At 38.1% G+C, this 26,571-nt stretch overlaps 2 protein-coding genes across 3 annotated transcripts; one reads left to right on the plus strand and one right to left on the minus strand.

The window, feature by feature from the left end:
* On the minus strand, positions 18,668-20,518 carry LOC109222922 (myb-related protein 315-like). Of its 2 annotated transcripts, XM_019387211.1 has the most exons (4): positions 20,247-20,518; positions 19,733-19,855; positions 19,496-19,625; positions 18,668-19,366 (listed from the first exon to the last, which is right to left on the minus strand). In XM_019387211.1, exons 1-4 carry the CDS (start codon positions 20,377-20,379, stop codon positions 18,811-18,813), a joined length of 942 nt encoding a protein of 313 aa, XP_019242756.1. In that variant the 5' UTR covers positions 20,380-20,518; the 3' UTR covers positions 18,668-18,810. The 2 variants fall into 2 exon arrangements, with proteins under 2 accessions (XP_019242756.1, XP_019242757.1); XM_019387212.1 differs by lacking the exon at positions 19,733-19,855 and having other exon boundaries at positions 20,247-20,513.
* Positions 22,334-22,765, plus strand: LOC109218341. The gene has a single exon (XM_019382704.1). It carries the CDS (start codon positions 22,334-22,336, stop codon positions 22,763-22,765), a length of 432 nt encoding a protein of 143 aa, XP_019238249.1.

The raw sequence follows: 26,571 nt of genomic DNA on the forward strand, positions 1-26,571 counted from the left end.
AGGTGGAGTTTTGGTTTGACATAAGTATGGGGTTTAAATTTTAAAATGTATGTATTAAAGTGCTTTGGGAGGTGTAGTCACTCTTATATCTAAATATATCCTACCCGTCCCGTAGCCTACATTACAACCAAATAAAGTCCTAATTGATCCAAGATTGAATGAGCTCGATTAGTGGAGTAGTACACTACGGGCAAGCTTATGGTGCATCTTTTATGGAATATGAATATTATTTGTGAGAGTGAGTGAATTCTTTCTATCTTGAGTTCCTAAGTGTTCTTAAATTTTATTGTGTGGAACTACTCTCTTGTGTTGTGTGAGGGCACTTGATTCATGAAGGAAAGGTAATGTCAGTGACCTCTATGTTAGAGTAAGTAGGTGAGTTGTGAATAATGCGTGGTACTTGTGAGTCAAATCTTGAGGTGAAGATGTTACACTTTTGTGCTTAGTCTATTTTAAATACTCTTGCTGTGATGAGTTAGGAGAATTGTTTAAAAAGGTCGTGTCTATAAAAAAAAGTGTAGTTTGATTGCTCGAGGATGAGCAATGGTTTAAGTGTGGGGTGTTGATGATAGGCTATAATTGCATATTTTAGTCGCTTATTACACTCTAATTTACTGCACTTTAGTTGAGTTTGCGCTTTAATCGCTAGTGTTTTGCACTAACGGTGTGTTTTATGCCTTGTAGGAGTGATTTCGAGCTATATAGATGTTACGGAATGAATTCAAGTGATTTGGAGCTTTGAAGTCTGAGTAAAAGCCCAAGGAATTAAGCCGGGATCGTATTCGGGGGTCAAATTTGATAATTAAGTACGAACGAAAACTCGAGGAGGCATGTTGCGCACTGTCTAGTAAAATAGACATAACGTTTTTCTCAGAACTCCATTTGGACTACACAATATATGGTTGGAAAGCTAACTCAAAGAGCTACAACTTTCATGTTTTACGTTTTTCCAAATTTCAAACGGAACAGGGTGCAAAACGCGGTCGAAACCGCGACCGCGGAACTGACCGCGGCAGAAAATCAGAGAGCTTGTCTGGCCGCGGTCTACCGCGTTTTGGCCGCGGCCGCGCCGCTCCAGGCGTCAAAAAGAAGTCCTATTTCGTTCGGGACAAGGTTATTTCGGCCCTACACTATTCCAACTTGTATAAAAGGGGTCCTAAACCTATTTTGAAGGGAGTTGGATATATTGTGGACATAAATTTAGACTTAAGGAGGCTAAGGAGACCGGAGATTCGACCTAAGGAGTCAAGAACACAATAGGAGCAAGGCGCGGAATTCTTCAACGAGTTTTTCCTTCTTCTTCCTATTTTTTTCATTGTTGGTTATGCTTTTTAGTATTGTAGTTTTACATACTATTATGAATAGCTAATTCGTTTCTAGAGTTTTGATGGAACCTTTTGGGGATGAATTGGTTGTTATATTAATATAGTTTTGAATTGATTGTTTATCTTTATTTGTTCAACTACGCTTTGATTTTGGTTAATTGAAAGGATCCTCAATTAGCCGTTCCTATTTATTATGTATCTGCTTGAGAGAGAGTGCATATTTAGGTAGTTGTTTGAACAACATCACTCCCGGAGTATAGGCGAGAGTCATAACCGAGGGTTTAGAGGTTGGATTATAGATAACGATACCTCGGGTGGAATCTAAGTGAACTGTAATGTGAATCTAGCTAGCGTAGCTTGAGAGAGTGCATCTAGTAAATTATCATAATTGCTTGAGAGAGATTTATTATAGCTGGAGAGTTCATGATTGATAGAGGCAACTAAGTCAAAGCTATAAGAAACATACAACTAATGAATCAACAATTGGGGAAATCATAACTCTAGACCTCCTTAATTTAGTCTCCAACCCTTTGTCTCGTTAGTTGATAATTTTACCGTTTTATAGTATTTGTTGGTTAAGTAGTTAGATAGAAAAATCTTGATATTATAATTTAGAAATTGTTCAAACTTGTCTTCTTTGCGATATCGAACAATTACAACGAAACCTTAGTTCTCTGTGGGGTTCGACTCCGGACTTTTAGACCGGATTATATTTGCAGCGACCGCTTATCCTTTTTAGGACTAGAGTTGGGCGTGATTAGTTTCCCAATTGTGTGCTCTCCTATCCTAGTTTTGCCTCCAACAACTACCTAACGAGCAGTATTGGCATTTTGATTCCTTTCTAAAAACCAGTCAAGACTAAAAGCATTGCATCACGACTTGTAGGGTTCTCCGGCTCCAGTTGATTGGCAGCTATAGCCTAAAAAAAGAAGAAGCAGAAAACCCTTCAAGTCTTGATGCTGCCCTCAGTTCTTTGATAGACGTGGGTTGAGCCCAATTCACCATCGCCTCAACCTTGGATAAATCGATACTCACCCCCATCACTGCTAATCACGTGGCCCAAATACTCGACTTTACTTTGGCCAAAACTGCATTTGGACAACTTCACAAATAATTGGTTGGCCCTTAATAAATCAAATACAAGCTGTAAATGACTTAAGTGATCATCTAGAGTAGCACAGTACACTAAGATGTCGTCCATAAAGACCAACACAAACTTCCTAAGGAATGGGCCGAAAATCTGATGCATCAAAGCCTGAAAAATGGCTGGAGAGTTAGTAAGCCCAAATGGCATAACTCTAAATTCCTAGAGGCTGTGGTGGGTTCTGAAAGCTGTTTTGAACTCACCCCCTCCCTCATTCGAATTTGGTGGTACCTGGATCGAAAGTCCAATTTCGAATAGAATCGAGCTCCTTGCAATTCGTCTAGCAAATCTTCTACCACTGGGATTGGATACTTGTTTTATACTGTGATCTCATTTAGCTTGCGATAATCAACGCACATTATCTAGCTCGAGTCCTTCTTTTTCACCAACAAGACAGGTGAAGCAAAAGGAGAGACACTCTTAGTATCTGTCCGGGTTTTGAGTATTTCAGCAACCATTTCTTCAACAATCTTTTTTTTTGCTCAAATGAGAACCTGTAGGGCCTCAAATTAATGGGCTGGGAACCAGGTTGCAATTAAATTGCATGGTCGCATTCTCTTTTGGGAGGTAGTCCTTTTGGTTCTTGGAACAGATCTTCAAATTGTTCTAATAGATTGGACACCTCATTTGGGACTAGCTCTTGGGCCTCAGTTGATTCAACCAAAAATACTGAAGTCACAAAGTTGTATTGGCCCCTTTTGTACTGCCTTGGAAAAAGCCTTAACATTTATTTGGGCCATTTTTCCAGCATCCTCATCGACCTTTACTGTGACCGTCTCAGTGCCATAATTGAAAGAGATGTATTTAGGTCGAGTACTCAACTAGGATAGGCATCACAGAATCTATCCATTCCATCCCTAGGAGGATATTACAACCTCCCACTTTGAGTAGTCTTATTTGAAATTTGAAATTTAATTGTTGTATCCTCCACTTAAACTCGTTGCACGCTTGCCTGCTGTATAGGAATTGACCATTGGCCACCATCACTCTCATGGGCCTTTTTAGCTCCTCAATAGCTCTTGAACCCAATATCGCCACTTGGAAATCCGCAAAACTATGTGTGGATCCACAGTCAATCAGCACCATCACTTTTAGTCCTTTAACTCTCCCTTCAATCCAAATAGTAGACGAGGTCTTTCCATGGCCCATAATAGCATTCAATGTGACCTTTCCTTGATCGTGTGCTTTTGGTTCTATGGCTTGTTCCTCAATTTTATCATTAGCATCCACAATCTCTTATGCCTTCAGGTTGTTGATAACTCTATTTTGCATTGGTGCACAGGGTGGTATTTTTCATAGCACTTGAAGCAAAGGTTCTTTTCCCTCAACATATCTACTATCATGTTCCACGGCTGCAAGGTTTTGGTGTTCACAACAGTGGAGTTTCTGGGGATTATTGGGGTAATGAAGGCTTGGGATTATTAGAAAAAGTCCTGGGCATCATTTTGGAATTAAGCTGGGAGGTTATTTGTTGGTAAAAGGGCATTGAACGATTTTTCATGCAACCTTGCGCATTTATATGCCTCCATAAACGATTTAGGATCAATTGTACTAAGGGTAAGATATCGGGCTTAAGTAAACTGACAAAATAATAAACAAAATAGGGCTCTTGAAACATGGGATTAATCAAGACCACTAAACATCTTAATTCGTCAAATTATAGTTTATAGCTCTCAACACCAGCACTTTGTTCCAAACAATTAAATTCAGCAACTATCTCAATGGGCCATGTGTTACCAAATCGTTCACACACATCACAATAGAATTGGGCTCAAGAGACCATTCCTCAATGGTCTATAATATAGCTATCGAACCAACTATCAACATAATCCTTCAAATGGATTGCCACGTATGTCATTTTCTCCTCATCTGCCACCTTGTACAAGTCAAAAAACTTAGTGCAGCGCCTCAGCCAGCTCCTTGGATTGTATTCGTCAAATTTTGGGAACGATTTTTCTGTCACGCCTTGACTCGACGGAGGCCACCCCACATTCATGGGTTGGATTGACCCAAACGGTACAGGAGAAGAAACAGGTAAGGATAGGGGATATATGAGGAGTTGGGAAAAAGGTTAGTGGTACAATGATTAGTGNCTTAGGTGTGACATTTTATCCTAAGACGCCGAAGCTTGTTAAGATTTGTTTGACTGATTTTTGGCAATTTCTCAACTTAGATAAGCTTCAAGTATTGAGCTGCTCAAATCCGAACATCTGATTGTCAAACCATCCTCTATCCATATCCTTGAAGGAATTGGGCAACTTTAATGATGATGACTGTTGTATTAATTTGAATTGAAGAAAAAGAAGACGAGAGAGATTGAGGTCACAAAGAGTGGAAGGTTGACTCGGCTAGGGAATGCTGCTGTTGCGCAGCTTCTCTTCCTTAGCTCTTTTTGGAATTCGCTCCTTTTTAGGTCTTAGGTCTAGGTTAATTTTTGTAGGGTTTTTTTTAGGTTAAGGGCTATGTGCCTAGGAATTATGGGCTTGGGAATTGCGAAGGGAGGTTGGGAAATGCGAAGCCTGCAATTCCTTAAGTCCAAAATTTCACCCCGTGGCCTATTTAAAACTCACCCGAGCCCTTGGGGCTCCAAACCAAATATGCACACCACCCTAAAAACATCATACGGACTCGCTCGTGCATTCAAAGCACTAAAATAAAATCAACAACTATGAATTTAGCATCAAAATCATAAAACATTCTCAAGACTTCAAATTTTTAATTTTCTCAATAACTATCCGATTCACGTAGTTTCAAGTCCGTTTCTTATCAAATTTTACCAACAACACATATAAATCATATTGAACCTGTATCGGGCCCCAGAACCATAATACGGCCCCGATACCACAGGTTTCACATAACATTTCACTTTCAAAAACCTTTACATTTTTCGGAAAATAATTTCTTTCAAAAATTCATTTCTCGGGCTTGGGACCTCGGAATTCGATTCCGGGCATACGCCCAAGTCCCATATTTTCCTACAGACTCTCCGGGACCGTCAAATCACGGGCCCGGGTCCGTTTGCCCAAAACGTTGACCGAAGTCAAATTAACTCATTTTATAGTCAAAATTTATTATTTTTCACAAATTTTCTCATTTAAGCTTACCGGCTACGCGCCCGGACTACGCACGCAAATCGAGGCGAAGATAAAAGAGGATATTGAGGCCTCGGAACGCAGAATTCATTTTAAAAACAAGTGATAGTTGCTCATCACTGGAACTTGCAAAAACGTATTATTGGTTATAAATTTGTTGATTCAAAACACACTAGGCATATATTGCAACTAGTGTTCTACAAATACTTTATTTTTATGGATTCATTAATAAAGTTTTAACTATCACCTTAGATAATAATTCTGCTAACACAACCGCAGCAAATAGCTTAAAATCTAGACTTTATTCAATTAATCCAATAATTTTTCATGTTAGATGTGCATGCCATATTTTTAACTTGGTTGTAAAAAATGGTCTTAATTTATTTTCTAATGCTAGTAGTAAAATACAACATGCTTGTGGCTATATTTTTCGTGCTCATAAACAAAGTAGAATTCGTGAATTTGCTCAACAATGTGCTAGTGCTAACCTTCCATTTAGAAAAGTTCCAAAAGGTGTTTGTACTAGGTAGAATTCTACTTATGAAATGCTTAAAGTTGCTTATGATTATCGGGTGCCTATCCAAAAGGTATTTAATATGCATAATGATCAACCTGTTGATCAAATTGTTGATTCTGATTGGAATGAGATCAAAGAGCTTACTAAATTTTTAGAAAAATTTTATTGTGCTACAAAACAATTTTCTGGTATATATTATCCTACTGTTTCACAAATATTATGGTATATTTGTGGAATTTCTGTTGTATTTGGCAAGTATAAAACAAATCCAACTTATGCACCGGCCATTACAGAAATGATTTTAAAATTTAAAAAGTATTTTTTCCCTATTCCCGAAGTTTATTTAATCTACTCTACTTGACCCATCTTTAAAACTAAGAGGTGCAAAGGGACTTGTTCTTAAAATTTATGAGAATTTAGAAATTCAAGAAAATGAACAACCATCTCTCGAAAACTGCCAAGCTAGCATATATTCTTATGCTAGATCAATGTTTGATAAATATAAATCTATGGATACAACTGGTTGTGAAACTGGTCCTTCTACTTCTATGTCTAGAGCAGAAGTTCTATGGGAAGATATGGATGATATAACAGGTTTTGATTCCTCTATTGATGATGAACTTGATTCTTATCTTATTCAAGGATTGGAAAATATTAAAGACGAAGAAGGCAAGGAACAACTTTTGTCATGGTGGAGGGAGCGTGGAAAGGCTTTTCCAACACTTTCAATTATGGCCCGAGATATCCTGGCTATTCAAGCATCATCAGTAGCACCGGAGAGTGCTTTTAGCGCGGCAAGATTTTAAATTGGAGATCATAGACATGCATTAGCGGAGGACAGTCTAGAGATTTCCGTATTATTCAGAGATTGGATTAATTCAAAAAGAAGAAATCTTGGTTTTGAAAAATTAACCACTAGGGAAGAAGAAGAATACAAAGAGATACTTACCCACTGGGAGCGATGACGGCATGGAGCTCATGGAACATCAATCAACATTGCCAATTTCAGTAGAATGTCCGAGAGATATTATTGATAAGTTACAAAGAAGCTATATAGGAGCTTACAAATATTAGTATGTTAATTTGTAATTGGCTACTAAGTTCAAACAGAACCCTTCCTAGAAGGTGGCTGCGTAAATTAGGTGCTCTTCAAAAGAAATATATTTGTATTTGAGATTTGAAAGTTCTATTAATAAAATAAAAGGCTCTAAGCGTTGAAGTTTTTTTATAAATTGTCTTAGTTACTTAATAGTTAATACTTTGAAATTATATTAAATAAATTATAATTGTAATATAAATTTATAATTAGTAGAATATTTCATTATAAGTCTTTGTTTTAATATTTTATAATTCTTTACTTAGTTTTCTAATTTTCATTTTAACATAGTAACATTTAAGTTTATTAAATAAGTCAAAAATCTAGCCGTTTCAAACTTTAAAAACATAGTAATTTTCAAAAAACTAGACGTTTTTTTATAAAAAAAACACTTAAGGCCCACGAACCCGTCCCGTTCCGTCCCGTCCCATCCCGTTTGTTAGCGGGACGGGATGGGACGAACGTTTCGTCCCATTTGTCCCGTCCCGTTTTATCCCGTCCTGCTTAAATATCGTCCCGTCCCGTCCCGTCCCGTCCCGTCCCGTTAGACAACCCTACTTATTATACATGCATATATAATGCTTCTCTTTGAGACTATTTCTATTATCCATATCGTATGATGTATGACTGCCCAATTGATCAGTGGTAACTGCCCAACCGGCCGTCGCACGATGGTAAATATATGACTGCCCAACCGATGGTAAATAATGATACATAACTGCCCAACCGGTGGTAGCTGCCCGCCGGCCATAGCCCGATGGTAAATACATGACTGCCCGACCGGCCGTAGCACGATGGTAAATGAAGATGCATGTCTTCCCAACCGGTCATAACACGGTGGTAAATGAATGCATAATTGCCCAACCGGCCATAGCACAGTGGCAAATGAATATGCATGACTGCCCAACAGACCGTAGCACGGTGGTAAATGCATGAAGATTCATATATCACTATATTATAACCATTAACATCTTTATCAAATACCTCAATAGAGACTTAGGAACATACTTAGACATGCTTGAATATCACTTTACAGGAATGAATAACATAGACATCCTTAACTGCTAAGAGTAGAACCACTTATGGAATAACATTACGTTTACGTTTCGTTACTTGGATCATGCAAAAAGAAAGAAGGGATAGCCTTAACATACCTGAGCAGATTCTCTTGACAATCCCTCTAACACATGTCTTTTGCAAAAAATACGTAACGGCGGATCAAAGTAGGGAAAAATCTGTATGATATTCTTGAAAACGATTGCATCGTACTCCCTAATAATTGAAAAATCTCACGTTTCTTAAGATGCTATGGAATAACACGTTTTGAATTGAAAGGTTGAAGCAACGTACGTTGCTAATGAAATTTCCATCTTGTTGAAGCATTTCTCTTTAACTTAGATGTAATACATCTTCATTTGTGAATCAGAGAAGGGATTTAAGTCTTGGTGATGTGGGCCCCACCTTTCAAGACTTGGTGTAACATAATTCTCTTAATTATGCCACCTTTCAACCTATTTTAAGAGTCACTAAATGGAAAAAGGAGGACTGCCACATTAGGGGGGTTAAGTCTTATCCAAAAATTCCTTAATTAATTAGGTAATCTCCTATTATCCATTAATTAACCAATTACCCATATAATTACGAGTTATCTCAAATCACTTAAAGTATTACTCACTTTTAACACACTTTATGTACCCTACTATAATGGCCATGTGGTACCTTGTATGACACTAGTCCATAAATATCGGGTATTATAGCTCGGACCATATTTTATCCTAAAATGTCAAACTTCGACGAAACTCATTTCCTTAGATTCACTTACCCTCTCACCTTCACGAATTTACTTATCACTTGCTTGAAAAAGCATAATACTTATAATCTCCAAATAATCTTGTCCGTGAACTAATGTTAATTATCTTACGACAAATTCATCGTATAATACTACAGGGTGTAACATCATCGTAATATAGTAATGTGGAGCGTAACATCATCGTAATATAATACTGCGGAGCGTAACATCATTGTAACACTGCGGGGCGTAACAAAAAATTTGTGCCGCTTGATGTATTTATCTGTATCAACATCAGCTAATCCTTTTTGTGTTGTTAGTGACCTCCTCCATTTTTGTATTGTATTTATCCTGTTTTTCTTCAATTTTATCCATCCTCTTCCCCGGTTCTTTGACAAACGCCTGAAGGTGAGCTTCCACCCTCAAAATTCTATCATTACTGGACTGATTTCGTTGTTTGTCAACCACTTGGGATGCCAGAGATCGGGCTTTGATACCAAAATTGTAGCAGTGCTGCTGCTACTAATTAGATTTTGCAAAAATTTTAAAAGACACAAATTAAGATAAAAGGAAATAGAAGATTTCATTCATCATGATAGTACTCGAATACAACGTTTAGGGAATTAAAAGCAATGCAACAGTGGCAGCTAAGGAACAATTAATAAACCGACTCATTTATTGACACATGTCCTCTTCTAGAACTCTTAAGACGGGAATATGGAATTATGGATTCTATTGAAATACTAAATACTGGCTATAGGCTGGAATTCAACTTGGGCCTGAGACATAATAGGCCCAATTATAGGTTGAATGACAAGTTGAAAATGCTAGGCTCATGTTCTTGGAGAGGATACGTTACACTCCATCCCCCATAGAGAACCTTGATGTACTCAAGGTTCAAATGCCGGAAATTGGCTAGTAAACATTGAATACTCTTCCTAGGTAGCTTCCTCTGGAGCTAAATTTACCCATTGGACTAACACTTCCACCACAACTTTGTTTTCTTTCTTAACCATGCGTCTATCCAAGATTTTGAGGGGTTCTGTAAGAATCTGGCCATCAGAGGTGCAATAAGGAGAGTCTTGAGTTGCAAAAACTTTCTCACCAATCTTCTTTTTCAATTGCGAGACATGGAAAACTGGATGTATTTTTTATTCTTGGGGAAGAAAAGCTCGTAGCCGACTGGTCCGATTCTTCTGATCACCTGGTAACGACCAAAATGTCTGGCTGATAGCTTCAAATTCTTCCTAATTGCCACTGAAGTTTGATGATATGGTTGCAATTTCAGGAAAATCCAATCCCCAATTTGAAAGCTCCTTTCTTTTCTCTTTGAATCTGCATAAAGTTTCATCCTTGCTTGTGATTTCTTCAAATTGTCCTGTAAAACCTTAGACATTAGCTGCTTTTCCCTTAAAACTATGTCCACTGACTCTAATTTTGTCTGAGCTATTAGTTCAAAAGTCGGCTGAGGAGGGTCATAGCCGTACAACGCCTTGAAGGGAGTCATTCCTATTGTAGATTGGTAATTCGAGTTATACTGAAATTTAGCCAAAGATACCCACTTGCTCTAATCTGTAGGTTTATGTCCTGTCACGCATCTTAGATAAGTCTCTAGGCATGTATTTAGCCTTTCTGATTGACCGTTGGTCTGTGGGTGGTAGGCTGTGTTGGGCTTCAACTGAACATGTAATCCTTTGAACAATTCCCTTCAAAATACACTAAGAAAGATGAGGTCTCTGTCTGATACAATAGAGTTGGGCACCCCATGAATTTACACATATTGTCAAGCAACATTTAAGCAATTTGATTAGTTGTGTGTGGATGTGTCAATGTAAAGAAATGAGAAAACTTAGCGTATCGGTCTATTACCACCAAAATGGAATCCTTTCCATGGGATTTAGGCAGACCACTGATAAATTCCATTGCGATATCTTTCGAGGCCCTTGAAGGAATGGGAAGGGGTTGCAGAAGATCTGGATAAGCCACTGACTCCCCCTTGTTTCTTTGGAAAACTTCATAGCCTTGTAGCTGTTTTTTAACATCCTATAGTAAAGTAGGCCAATCAAAGAGTGTTTTTAATCTCTGTTGAGTGGCATGAATTCCCGGATGGCCTACCCAAGCTGAAGAGTGCATCTCTGTGATCAATTTCTGTCTCACATTACTATTTATACCCACCCAAACTCGACCATTACTTGTGAGAATTCAATTTTGAATTTGCATTCCAGGGGTTGCATTGGAGTTCATACTTAGCTACAAAATTATGTTTTGAGCTACATCATCTTCTTGATAGCTTTCCATTATTTCCTTAGTCCATTTTGGTTGGACCACAGTGGTCCCTTGGCAATCACCATCTTCAGATTTTCTTGATAAGGCATCTGCCACCACATTCTCCGTTGATCTTTAAGTAACTTGAGACTAAAATGGTCTGTCTTAATAATGAAGAAGCTAGGCTGTAGATAGTGGTGCCATTTCCCTACTGCATGTAAGAGAGATATCAACTCTTTTACGTATGTAGAAATGCTCATACGCTTTGTGCTTAAGGCCTGAGCGATGAAGGCTAGTGGCCTCCCATTTTGCATCAACACAGCTCCCACACCTTTACCACTCGCGTCCATTTCAACCACAAATGGAATTGAGAAATTAGCCAAGGCTAGAACTGGAGCTTGCACCATAGCTTCTTCAACTCCTCAAAGGCTTGTGTTGCCTCTAAAGACTAGGAGAAATTACCCTTCTTCAGAAGGTTGGTCAGGGGTTTGCTAATGATGGCAAAATCCTTGACGAACCTTCTATAGTAGCCCGTGAGGCCCAAAAATCCCCTCAGTTCTTTGACACACTTGGATTGGGCCCAATTCACCATCGCCTCAACCTTGGATAAATCGATACTAACCCCATCACTGCTAATCACGTGGCCCAAATACTTGACTTTACTTTGGCCAAAATTGTATTTGGACAACTTCACAAATAATTGGTTGGCCCTTGATAAATCAAATACAAGCTGTAAATGACTTAAGTGATCATCTAGAGTAGCGCTGTACACTAAGATATCATCAAAAAATACCAACACATTTCTTAAGGAATGGGCTGAAAATCTGATGCATCAAACCTTAAAAAGTGGCTGGAGCGTTAGTAAGCCCAAGCGAACAACTCTAAATTCCCAGACGCCGTGGAGGGTTTTGGAAGCTGTTTTTAACTCACCCCCCCCCCCTCCCTCATTCGAATTTGATGGTACCCAGATCGTAAGGCCAATTTTGAATAGAATCGAGCACCTTGCAATTCGTCTAGCAAATCTTTTACCACTGGGATTGGATACTTGTTTTTCACTATGATCTCATTTAGCTTGCGATAATCAACGCACATTCTCCAGCTCGAGTACTTTTTTTCCACCAATAAGACAGGTGAAGAAAAAGGAGAGACACTCTTATTAACAGTCTCGGCTTTGAGCATTTCAGCAACCATCATCAATAACATTTTTTTGCTCAAATGAGTACTTGTAGGGCCTCAAATTAATGGGCTTGGAGGTAGTCCTTTTGGTTCTTGGAACGGATCTTCAAATTGTTCTAAGAAATTGGACACCTCTTTTGGGACTAGCTCTTGGGACTCAGTTAATTCAACCAAAAATACTTGAGTCACAAAGTTGTATTGGCCCTTTTGTACTGCCTTGGAAAAAGCCTAGCATCTATTTGGGCCATTTTGCCAGCATCCTCAACGCCAATTAATGTGACACTCTCAGTGCCATAATTGAAAGAGATGCATTTAGGTCGAGTACTCAATAGGGTAGGCGCCACAAAATCTATCCAGTCCATCCCTAGGACGATATCGCAACCTCATACTTCGAGTTGTCTTAGTTGAAATTTGAAATCTAATTGTTGAATCCTCCACTTAAAACTCGTTGCACACTTGCCTACTTTAAAGGAATTGACCATTGGCCACCCTTACTCTTATGGGCCTTTTTATCTCCTCAATTGTTGTTGAGCCTAATTTTGCCACTTGGGAATCCACAAAACTATATGTGGATCCAAAATCAATCAACACCATCATTTTTAGCCAACATTTTACGGTATAGCCAGTTTTCGGACTGGTCAATCAAAAATAGCCAGCGTTTACCAAGTCAATGAAAAATAGTCACCGTTTTGCTGCAATAGAGACCGGTCCAACATAATATATTGGAGTTCGGTGCACTTGTGTATGAACTCCAGCATATTATGCTGGACCGGTATACTTTGCTGGCTCCAGTGTAATATACTCGAGACTGGAGCACTGGTGCTCCAAACTCCAGTATATTATACTGGACCATTATACTTGCTGGAACTCTAGTATATTATGCTGGAGTTCTAGTGTATTTATGCTGGAACTCCATCATATTATGCTGGAGTTCCAGCATACTATCCTGGAACTCCAATATAATATGTTGGAGTTCAAGTATACTTATGCTGGAACTCCAGCATAATATACTGGAGTATTTTTCGGGTTTTGAACTGTGTTTTCGCTCAGATTTATCTTTACATAAAAAGTGGCTAAATTTCGATTACTTTTAAAATTGGGCTATTTTTGAACGACCAGTTGTAAATCTGGCTATTTTTAAAAATAGCCCTTTAACTCTCCCTTCAATCCGGAGAGTAGCGAGGTCTTTCCATGGCCCATAATAGCATTCAATGTGACCTCGCCTTGATCGTGGGCTTCAGCTTCTGGTTCTATGGCATGTTCCTCAATTTTATCATTAGCATCCACGAACTCCTCTGCCTCCAGGTTGTTGATAGCTCTACTTTTGCATTGGTGCCCAGGGTGGTATTTTTCATAGCACTTGAAGCAAAAGTTCATTTACCTCAACATATCTAATGTCATGTTCCTTGGTTGCAAGGTTTTGGTGTTCACAACATTGGAGTTTCTTGGGTTTAGAGGGTAATGAAGGCTTGGGATTATTAGAAAAAGTCCTGGGCATCATATTAGAATTAAGTTTGGAGGTTATTTGTTGGTAAAGGGCATTGAATGATTTTTCATGCAATCTTGCTTATTTATATGCCTCCATCAACGATTTAGGATTAGCATTTTTTACTAAGGGTAAAATATCGGGCTTAAGTCCACCGACAAAACAATAAACAAAATAGGACTCTTGAAACATAGGATTAATCAAGACCACTAAACATTTTAATTCCTCAAATTTTTGTTTATAACTCTCAACATCAGCAGTTCTTTTCATACGATTAAATTCAGCCACTATCTCAATGGGACGTGTGTTACCAAATCTCTCACACACGTCGAAATAGAATTGGGCCCAAGAGACCCTTCCTCCACGGCCCATAATATAGCTATCAAACCAACTATCAACATAATCCTTCAAATGGATTTCCGCATATGTCATTTTCTCCTCATCTTCCACCTGGTACAAGTCAAAAAACTTAGTGCAGCGCCTCAGCCAACTCCTTGGATTGTGTTCGTCAAATTCTGGGAATGATAATTTAGCTTTGGAAAGTTTTGAAGTTGAAACTCCTTGGGATTCTGTCACGCCTTGACTCGACGGAGGCCACCCCACATTCATGGGTTGAAATAACCCAAACGGTATAGGGGAAGAAACAGGTAAGGATAGGGGATATATGAGAGGTTTGGAAACAAGGTTAGTGCCACACGGATTAGTGGTGTTTGTGCAGTTCTGGGCTGAGGTACAAGGCATACTCTGGGAACAAAATGGTTGAGTTGACATGGGATAGGAACTGATAAATTGAGGGTGATAAGGTTGGGTGGACATTGGATATGTGTTTGACAAGGGTTAAAAGCTGTTGCGGAAGAGTTTAGGGGTGGGTTCATTGAAGGCGCAACAGAGACCATTGCATGCACTAAAAAGCTAGTCGAGTGGACTAGGGCTGATATGGGAGTGTTACGAAGTGCAGAAGGGGCATTAGGAGTGACTAGGGAAGAATTATCTCTCAAGATACCTGCTACAGAAGATTGGCCTCTAATGGTCGGGAATCGCCATGAACGTCGGAGACACTGGATATTTTGCTGGAAGAAAAATCCTTACTGCTTGATGTATCAATCCTTTTTGTGGTGTCAGTGTCCTCATCTATTTTTTGTATCGTATTTCTCCTATTTTTCTTCAATTTTATCCATCCTCATTCCCGATTCTTCGCTAAACTCCTGAAGTTGAGCTTCCACCCTTAAAATTCCGTCATCACTGGACTGATTTCATTGTTTGCCAACCATTTGGGATGCTAGAGATCGAGCTCTGATACCAAAATTGTAGCACTGCTGCTGCTACTAATTAGATTTTGCAGAAATCTTAAAAGACACAAATTAAAATAAAGGGAAATAAAAGATTTCATTCATCACGATAGTACTCGATTACAACGTTGAGGGAATAAAAAGCAATGCTACAGTGACATCTAAGAAAAATTGTTAATCTGCACACGGGCAAACATGGTCAAAAAATTAATAATTTCTTTGTCATAAAATTTGGGCTGATGTTAAACAATTTACACATATAACAGGCACATATTAATAATATAAATTTAATATACAAATATTTAAAAATATTAATGTGGTATTATTTTAAATAAAATTACTGTTAGAAGCTTAGTCTTGAGTTCACTGGCTTAATGAAAGTGATTCCAATACCAAATTCTTCCATATAAATGCCATTAATAAAAGAATGAAAAACAAAATTGGTTTTTTTTTTAAAGACTCGAAAGGAAATTGGATTGATTATGCTCCTAAAATAATGGATCACACTTACTCCTACTTCCAACATGTTTTTACTACTAACCATGACAACTCAAACTGGAGTTCTATTAAATCTGACTCCCTAGCCACAAAACTATTGACCTATCATCTCTTGATAACACTATATCCCCCTCCGAAATAAGAGATGCAATTTTCTCCTTTAAACCTTTCTTTCAGAAATATTGGCATATAATCAACTTTTCTGTAACAAATCTTTGCCTACAAACTTTTGAATCAGGCACCCTCCCAACCTGTGTCAATGATACCTACCTTTGTTTTATACCAAAAATTTCAAATGCTAACAACTTTAAGAATTTTCGGCCTATTGGGTTATATAACACAATCTATAAAGTGGTTATAAAGATCATTGCTAATAGATTAAAACCATACCTAGTTAATATTATCAGCCCTTACCAATTTAGTTTCATCAAAGGAAGACGAGCTAGTGACAATGCTATAATCATTCAGAAATTTATGTTAAAAATGCATAAACAATTAGGATGAAAAGCTAATATGGTCCTGAAAATAGATCTTGAAAAGGCTTTTTATCGTTTGGAATGGTATTTTATCCACTGAACTCTCCGCCACTTTAAATTTCCTCCTAAGATCTCCAAACTCATCAAGAATTGCATCACTATTAGCAAAATCTCTATGCTAGTGAATGGTAGTAGAAGTCAATTCTTTTATCCCAATAGAGGTATTAGACAAGGGGATCCCTTGTCACCCTACATATTTATCCTCTGTATGAAAATGCTATCCATCCAAATAATTCATAATGTTGATATTAGAACTTGCACTCCAATTAGAGTGGGAAAAAATCAATGCTTGTCCCATGTATTCTATGCGGATGATCTTACTTTAATGTGTAATACTGACAAAAAATATCCTACTACTATTCTTACCCACCTCAAGAATTTTTGCTCAATATCAGGGCATAAAATAAACTACACAAAATCCAAAGTTATTGTTTCAGAAAACTACTTCAACACCACCTCAAAAGCCTTAGCTAAACTTTTTAACATTGAAATTAGCAAAAGCTTTGAAAAATACCTTGGATTCCCAATCACTAATACCAAACGAAAACCATCTGACTGCCAATTCATCCAAGATAACATGACTAGGAAGTTAGCCTCCTGGAAATTAAATTTTCTCAATATGACGGGTAGAACTACACTGGCCACCTCCACTCTAAATAGTATGCCCAATCTTATCATGTAATACCATTACCTTCATACGAAAATTCTCAAATATATTGACAAGAAAGAAACTTCTTACGGGGTTCGACCAATACCTCCAAAAAAATTCACCTCATTAATTGGAAAGCAGTTACTAGCGACAAGAGAAACGGGGGTCTTGGTATCTATGCAGCTAAAGATAAAAATCTAGTTTGACTAATCTTACTTGGAGAGTAATTCACAACACTAATAAACCTCGGTCATAATCCTCTCTTCGATTTATGGCTCGACAAATAATTTTAAAAACTCCTCTTTTATATGGAAAAGCATAGTGAAGGGTTAGGATATATGTAACAAGGGGATCAAATGGATTCCAAGCACTCACTCAACTATAAACATCTGGCACTCAAACTAGGTTCCCCAATCTCCAAATTTTAGGCTAATCATTGAGGGTCCTATCACAAAAATGAGCAATAGCCTGACCATTAGTGATATTTGGGTCAATAACAAATGGGATATGGGGACAATCTCATTCGAATTACCTCAACCCATAAGAAATAGTATCCTATCCATATACCCTAGGGATTGCATCAAAGACACCCCGACTTGGGCCCTAACGGGAGATGGTAAATTTTCTTCGAAAAGTTGCTATAAGCTAGTTAGCTCCAATAAACTAAATAACACTGACTTTAGCTGGATATGGGATCTTCGCTGCCCCAATAAGATTAAGTTTTTTCTGCGAAAATGTCTTCACAATAAACTTCCCAGTCGATCGTACCTTCACTATATAGGTATTAATATCCATTTGTCCTGTTTGCAAAAAAGAAAATGAATCTATCGATCACATTTTTATTAGATGTGATGCAGTTCTCCAATTCTGGAATATGATAGATTATAAGATCCCTCCTCATCATAACACTTCACATTGGCTCACTAATATAAATGACCTAACTACTCCCAGCTTATCCCCCAACCTTTCATGGGTAGATTTATACCATTTTGTTCTACGGAGAATTTGGCTTAACCGTAATGAAAATAATGATAACACCACTTACAATTTCAATCTTAAGAACTCTACTGCGTTAGCGGTCGAGTACAAGGTACTAACGCAAAAAGAACTAACTATTGTTCAAACCCATGCAATCAACGTTGCATGGCACAAACCCCACAAATGTTTTTATAAGCTCAATATCGATGGTGCCTTCAGAGAAAAAGAATACTTATGGGGATTAGGTGGAGTATTTAGGAACAGTAATGGCCAGTGGATAGCAGGTTTTCAACATACTGCCCAGCCATATCATCCCTACAAACAGAACTAGAATCGCTCAAAGAAGGCCTCAACATAGTAATGACCAAGGGATTTACTCCACGGGTCATAGAAACAGATGCAACAGAGGTAATCAAAGCTTTACAATATGGATGTGAATCTCATGACATGATTGTTTGCTTTTGCAGGTGGTTAATGCTCCAACTGAAGCAACCATCAATCCAACATAACTTCAGAGAAGGAAACAAAGTAGCCCATAAGCTGGCTAAGGAAGCTCTCAATCTTCCGAAGGAACATCTCCTACTAAATAGGTCGCCTTCTTATGTAATAAATAAGCTGGAAATAGATAGGGCTGGCTATGTTTATTTTGTTAAAACATTAAGTATTGAAATATGCTGCAAGCTTGCCAACTTGGGCAGTATTAATGTCCTTAGGACATGTAGTATATCTGGTGATGTAACAAACAATATTCCGTAGTTTTTATAATATATTCCCTGTTTAAAAGAAAAAAGATACTAGATAAAATAACATGTTCAAATTTTTAATGACTAAGAAGCATAAAAAAATTGTATTAACACAAGAGGAAACTTGCCTCCCTGTAAAAAAAAATTTCCTTTTTCATTCTTGGAGAACAATTCTATTAGTAAGAAAAATGAAGAACAAGGAGGGAGAAAGAAAATCTGCACAATTATTAATTGTATTTTCGCAAGAGAAAGAGGTCTTCTTCGAGTTGATTGACAGCACATGAGAAAATTGAATCCATCCATTGTTGTAGAGAATCTTGTTCTTCTGCAGGTTCAATGTTACTTGAGGATTCAGTAACAGCTGATACTGTTGAAAATTTGATGGATTCTTCAGCTTCCAAAGAAAGTGTAGGGCTGTAACAATTAGACATAGTTTTACAACTTTTGCTCCATAAATCCACATCAAAATTTTCACTCAACACATTGTGGTATGCATTGTTTGACAGTGAAAAATCAGTAGCATTTGCAGCACAATTCTCTGCTTCATTGCTTTTATCATATGTCTCTGTTCTTGACAAAGTCTCTGTTTTATGATGATGTATTGGTAAGTTAAGTTCCATGATTGTATCATCTGATTCTTGTTGGTATTTTTCGTGGTCAATTGGCTTGTGAGTTAAAGGGTCTATTCCCGCTTGCTTTAATTTCTTCTTAATTCGAGTGTTCCAATGGTTCTTGATTTCATTATCAGTTCTCCCCGGAAAATGTGATGCTATCTTAGACCACCTGCAAAAAAATTATTTATAGGGTTAAATATGAAGAACTTTTAAAATAAGGATAGCCACGCTAGTGAATTTTGAATATCGAATGGTTAAAATTAAAGAACAAAGGTATGATTGACAAATGAATAAAGACCTGTTACCAAGACGAGCATGAAGCTGTATAATCTGATCTTCTTCAGCTTCAGATAACGCCCCTCTTTTGAGATCAGGTCTCAAATAATTAATCCATCTCAGTCTGCAACTTTTTCCGCATCTTTGCAAACCTACAACACATTCATGACATGTAAAAAATGATCATCTTTTAGGGGCTACTACAGTGACACCATTGAGCAGTACATAATTAAGTAATTAAAAGTATATATTGTCTAACCGCTTAAACTTTTGGATAAGATAGTCACACAGTTCAATATGTTGATAGAGGCCTTCGGTTCAAGTATCGCTTGTCTAATAGAATTATTACGTGCTTGGCTCAAGAAAAGAGTTTGACCGACACCTAAGGAGCATGTGGAAGACACTATTAATACTCAACTACAAGTGTACTATCTCTAATCGCTTAAACATGAAAATTTGTTTGACTATGATGATCAAATATAGGGACATATATACAACAACAACAATAAATCTAGTGTAGTTCTACAAGTGGAGTCTGGGGAGGGTAGAGTGTACGCAGTCCTTGCCCCTACCTTTAAAAAGGCAGAGAGGATGTTTCCAGTAGACCCTCGGCTCAAGAAAGATAAATGGAAGGGCAATAACACGCAAACCAAATCTGACACCGAATCGAAAATACTAACAGAACTAACACCAAGGAATGCAAACAGAAAACCGGAACAAAGGATATAACAAAATAGGGACATATATAGAGAGAGTAGAAATATATAGAAAACCTGCAAGCTTGGGAATGGTACGCCAACATTGGATGCCATTGTTGAGAATAAAATGGACGAGCTTATGGTCTTCTTCTATAGTCCATGGACCTCTCTTCAATCCAACTCTATCACAACAAGGCTGCCTTCCCATTTTTAACTCTTTAAATCTATTTCAGACAGAAGAAGAAGAAGCCAACATATATAGGTACTAATTATTAGAATAGTTTGTCTCACGAAAAGAAATTTATATTCAAAGCAAATAAAAGATACCGACAGATATATAACAAAAGAGATATTCTTGCTTAAGAGGGTATATGCATGATTGAATGGGGAATAAAAATTGTAAAGGTATGCGCATGGAGGATTTGTTACATATAATTAATAAAAAGTGGCCAGCCACCATCACTATCAACTTTGCCATGGCAGCTTCCTAGCTAATCATTTATATTTAAAAACAATTGACAAAAGTCATCTTCTCTTTGTCCTTTTTCCTTAAAACTCGTAGGGGTCGATTGTTTTATGGTTAATTAGTTAAGCATGGAGGATTATAATGCAGCGCTTATATATGCGATGAATAAGAATATATAACTTGTTGTGTAGGGATTGTCTAATTTAAGGCATTTTGTCTTTAAATACTCTTATCCATGTAATGTCAATACAATTTTATCCTATGTATGTTTTATTTCGTACAAAATAATACATTATTCTTGTATAAGTTATATCAAAATTAATTGGTAATAAAATGTTTGGTTTTTGGAATTAAATTTGGCATAACTAAAGCGGAATTTGCGTCGAAAATCAAATGATGTACTAGTCACACTGTCATATAGTAGTATTTTATATTAGTTATATACCGAAAATCAAACATCCTATACCTAAATACAAAATTTTATAGAGAATTTACATTTTCTTATACCTCAAACCAAATAAACCCTAATTAAGGGAAAGCAAACAACCATAATCAACAGGTGTAGGTCACTCCTATTTCATATTTAGAAATTTCTAAGTGTATTAACTGCCAAAGTCTTCTTAACTAAAGTATCTTTTATTTTAATACTCAAATGGATGAGATTCCCCTGGTCCTTAAAAGCTGGCTAGTTTTGTCGTTGAGGCCAACTCCTTTTTCCGTCCATCCAATATATACAATTACGAACTCGTACTAAAGATGAAGATACAGAAGATACACCATATAATCATTGCAATTATTATGTTTAGTGCTTTTGTTAGTTAGGAATTTATTATGGTCTGTTAAATATTTTATGAACTTGAATCCTTGACTCTCAAAAATAAACAAATCCAAACATGACACGTATGGTGGAAGTGAATATGCCTTTCCAAATACGATAAGCACCAGTGACAATTCTGGCTGGTTTTGGGTCATTTTGTCTTTCTTTTACTATTGGGCCTCGAGCCCACATTGTATTTATTTTTATGTTTATAGTGAGTTAGGCTGACCTATATATATATATATATAGAAGATATTCTTTTGTTAAAGAACACTTCCATTTTTCCTGACTTGAAGAAATACAGGTCTAGAAACTTCCGTCTTTCTCTCTCTCCATCTAACCTTCATTGATCTGCTTAGTAATGGAGTTTTATCATGGTATCACAGCCCAGATCTAGATAAATCAAGAAATTATCTCTCGTCCAATGTTACCCTCACTCATTTTCATTGGAGTTTTGAGGTTCCGCTGTTTCTTCCCTTTTCTGAGTTTTTCCAGCGAGTTTTTTCATCGGTACTTTGAGGTTTTTCCGGTGTTAATGACGGAAATGAGTGCTTTTCTACTAGCACTTCAGCTTTCCTGGTGATTGATCGAGCTTCTTCTGGTATTGTTTGAAGCGTTTCTTTCGACCTAGGGTTTGCTGGTTTCTGCATTTTTTGCTCATTCAACTAGGGTTTGCTCGTCCCTGTGACTTTTGTTTTACAAGGCCGTTGTTCCTTCCGGTCGCGAAAGATATTTGGTAACCCTAGTTATCTCTCCTCATTGTTTTGTTTGTGTGTGCATTTTTTCCTGATTAATTATGTACAAAATGATGATTCCACATCTGCGTTACCAACTGCTACTTCTCATGTTTCTCGTTCTGTCTTTCATGAGGACGATTATATGCATCCATGTCATCCTTTTTATGTGCATACATATGATGTTTTAGGGTCCTCTTTAGTTTTTGTACCTTTTGATGGTACTGGGTATGGGAGTTGGAGACGAACCACCCTTGTGGCTTTATCTGTTAGAAATAAACTGGATTTCATTAATGGATCTTCAGTTAAGCCTCCTGACATTTCTCCCTTGGCGAGACAGAGGCAGAAGTGTAATGATTTAGTTGTCTCTTGGTTAACCATCTCCCTGTCAAAAGACATTGCTCGTAGTGTTGAGTACTCTGAACTTGCCAATGATATTTGGAGTGAGTTGGAGGAAAGATATGGTCAAGCAGATGCTGCAAGGGTATTTGAGCTTAAGAAAGAACTTGCTCACATCTCACAAGGATCACTTGATATTGCTTCATATTTCAGCAAAATCAAGCAATTGTGGGAATAAATTGATGCCTTGTCAATTAGTAGAGTCAGGTCTTGTAGTAACTGTGGTTTAAAATGTGTTTATCAGAAAGGTAATGATGTTCAAAAGGTGTACTAATTTTTGATGGGTCTCAATGATGTATCTGTGCAAACTAGAAGCAATATTTTCATGATCAAACCTTTTCCATCTATGAGTATTGTTTACAGTATATTGATGTCAGATGAGAAGCAGAGGCAAGTCTCTACTTCTCCTCAGTTTCTCCCAACATCTATATCTTTCAATGTTGGAATCTCTAAGCAAGGTTTTCCTTCCAAAGTCAATTTTGATACTCAAAGACCTATTACATGCAAATATTGTAAGAAACCTGGTCACACTATTGACAAGTGCTACATGCTACATGCTACATGCTACATGGGTATCCTTCAAATTTTAAATTCACAAAAGGGTCTGATAGTAAGAAAACTGCAGCTCATGTTGAAGTAAATTCTCCTTCTCTCCTGTTAATGTGGATTCTAATGCGGTTCCTGATTCTGTCAAGTCATCTGACTCTAGTAATGCTTCAATGGTTTCTAGTTTAACACAAGATCAATTCTCCCAACTGATGATATTACTGCAACAGTCCCATGTATCTGCTGATTCCTCCTCTGCTCCCACTCTAATGGCTTCTGCCAACTTTGCTGGTAAGCTGTTATCAGAAAGTATTTTTCTTAAGCCATGCATGCTTTCACAAGTAGATAGTTTTGTTTGAATAATAGACTCTGGAGCTTCTGACCATATGACCTCTCATAAAAATTTACTTTTTAATCTAAGGACTCTACCTATACCTTGTCTAGTTTCTCTACCAAATTGTTACAAAGTAAAAGTTCATTTAGTAGGATCCTTAAACTTGTTTTCAAATTTCACAATTCATCATGTTCTGTATGTTCCTTCCTTTCAATACATTCTTATTTCTGTCCATAAGCTGTTAGAACAGTAAAATGGGATTGTTCTGTTTACCAGAACTCTTTGTGCTATACAGGCCCCTTCTTTGAAGATGCCTCTGGTTCTTGGTAAACTGGACCACAATCTCTACAAGCTCCTACTTCCTCCTATTTCTTCTCCCAGTACTGCATCCAACTATTCTTCTAGTGTTATTTCCCCTGTTATTTCTCTTGTTTGTGTTTTTCCTGAGATACAAGAAAATGCAAAGAGTGTAAATATTGTTGATGCTGATGAAACACATGTAAATACTGATGCAATTCTGAATAATATCAATAAAATGGATGTGGTTTGACATTATAGACTTGGACATATTCCCTTTTCTAGAATGGAACATATCTCTATGCTTGGATCACAGTTATCTTCCAAACAGTCCTTTTCTTGTCCAATATGTCCACTAGCCAGACAAACAAGATTGCCATTTCCTGATAGTAGCATACAATCCACAAAACCTTTCCAACTGATCCACATTGACACCTGGGATCCATATCACTCTCTCACCTATTCTAGCTCCAAATATTTTATGACCATTATTGATGACTATTCAAGAGCCACTTGGACCCACCTAATGGGAGCCAAAAGCAATGCTTTTGACCTCTTAAAAGCTTTTGTTGCCATGACTGAAACTAAATTTCAATTTAAAATCCAGCATGTAAGAAGTGACAATGCCTTAGAGTTGGGGTCCAGCATTAAACAACAACAACAACAACAAACCCAGTTTGATTCCAACAAGTGGGGTCTAGGGAGGGTAGTCTGTACGCAGACCTTACCCCTACCTAATGCAGGTAGAGAGGCTGTTTCCAATAGACCCTCGGCTTAGGAAGGGCAAGAAGAAGAAGAGGAAAGCAAGGGAGGAAGAAAGATGGAAGATAAAAGAAAAAGGGAGAGATAAAGGATAAGTGGTACCAAATAATAGCAACAGGGAATACAATACCTGAGGAGATCAAAACCACAAAACATAATAAAAATCTAAGAATATGAAGGGACATGCATACTACTAAGACTATCGGTGAACAACTATAAACTACCTACTAACCTTCTACCTTAATCCTCGACCTCCACACTCTCCTATCAAGGGTCATGTCCTCAGTGAGCTGAAGCAGCGCCATGTCCTGTCTAATCACCTCTCCCCAATACTTCTTAGGCCTACCTCGACCTCTTCTCAAACTCTCCATGGCCAACCTCTCACACCTCCTAGCAGGAGAATCAATGCTTCTTCTCTTAACATGTCCGAACCATCTCAGCCTCGACTCCCGCATCTTGTCCTCCACGGAGGCTACTCCCACTATGTCCCGGATAGTTTCATTCCTAATCCTATCTCTCTTGGTACACCCACACATCCATCTCAACATCCTCATCTCTGCTACTCTCATCTTCTGCACGTGGGAGTTCTTGACTGGCCAACACTCAGCCCCATACAGCATAGCCGGTCAAACCACCACTCGATAAAACTTACCCTTAAGTCTTAGCGGCACATGCCTATCACACAAACCACCGGAAGCAAGCCTCCACTTCATCCATCCCGCTCCAATACGATGCGCGGCATCTTCGTCAATCTCCCCGTTACCCTGGGTAATAGACCCGAGATACTTAAAACTCGCTCTCTTGGGGATAACTTGAGCATCAAGCTTAACCTCTATGTTTGTATGAAACAACCCCGCCACTGAACTTGCACTCCAAGTATTCTGTCTTAGTTCTACTCACACTGAACCTTTAGACTCCAAGGTCTGTCTCCAAACCTCCAACCTCGCATTAACTCCGCTACGCGTCTCGTCAATCAACACTATATCATCGGCAAATAGCATGCACCAAGGCACCTCCCCTTGGATGTGAAGCAACAATACATCCATCGCCAAGGCAAATAAAAATGGGCTAAGAGTCGATCCCTGGTGCAACCCCATAACCATAGGGAAATGCTTCGAGTCACCACCCCCGAGTCTTAGCATCATCATACATATCCTTAATCACACTAATGTACGCTACCGGAACAACGCTAACCTCCAAATACCTCCATAGGACCTCCCTCAGAACTTTATCGTATGCTTTCTCAAGGTCAATAAACACCACATGCAAATCCTTCTTCCTCTCCCTGTACTGCTCCACTAATCTCCTTACCAGATGAATCGCTTCCGTAGTCGAACGCTCGGGCATGAATCCAAACTGATTCTCGGAAATAGACACGCACCTCCTCACCCTGGCCTCCACCACCCTCTCCCAAACCTTTATAGTGTGACTCAACAGCTTGATACCTCTATAATTATTGTAATTTTGGATATCACCCTTGTTCTTGTAAAGCGGAACCATCGTACTCCACCTCCATTCTTCAGGCATCTTCTTTTTCTTAAAAATACCATTAAACAGCCCAGTGAGCCACTCCAAACCTATCCGCCCCGCGCTCTTCCAAAATTCCATCGGGATTTCGTCTGGCCCCATCGCTCTGCCCTTGCACATCTTACGCATCGCCCCTTCCACCTCCTCTACCGTAATCCGCCTACAGTACCCAAAATCCCGCCGACTCTCAGGGTGCTCCAACTCACCCAACATAATGTATTTATCCCCCTCCTCATTCAACAGTTTATGGAAGTATGTCTGCCATCTTCTCCTACTTAGTGCCTCGTCCATTTCTGAGAAAGGGATATTGCATCATACAATATTTCCTCACACTCCACAACAAAATGGAGTTGTTGAAAGGAAACACAGACATCTTTTGGAAACTGCTAGAGCTCTTCTTTTCCAATCTGGTCTTCCTCTTAGATTTTGGGGAGACTGCATACTCACAACCACCTACTTGATAAATAGATTCCCTTCTAGTGTGTTAAAGGACAAAAGCCCCTATGAGATCTTATATA

Source organism: Nicotiana attenuata, chromosome 2, assembly GCF_001879085.1.
Source record: "Nicotiana attenuata strain UT chromosome 2, NIATTr2, whole genome shotgun sequence".
Lineage (NCBI taxonomy): Eukaryota > Viridiplantae > Streptophyta > Magnoliopsida > Solanales > Solanaceae > Nicotiana > Nicotiana attenuata.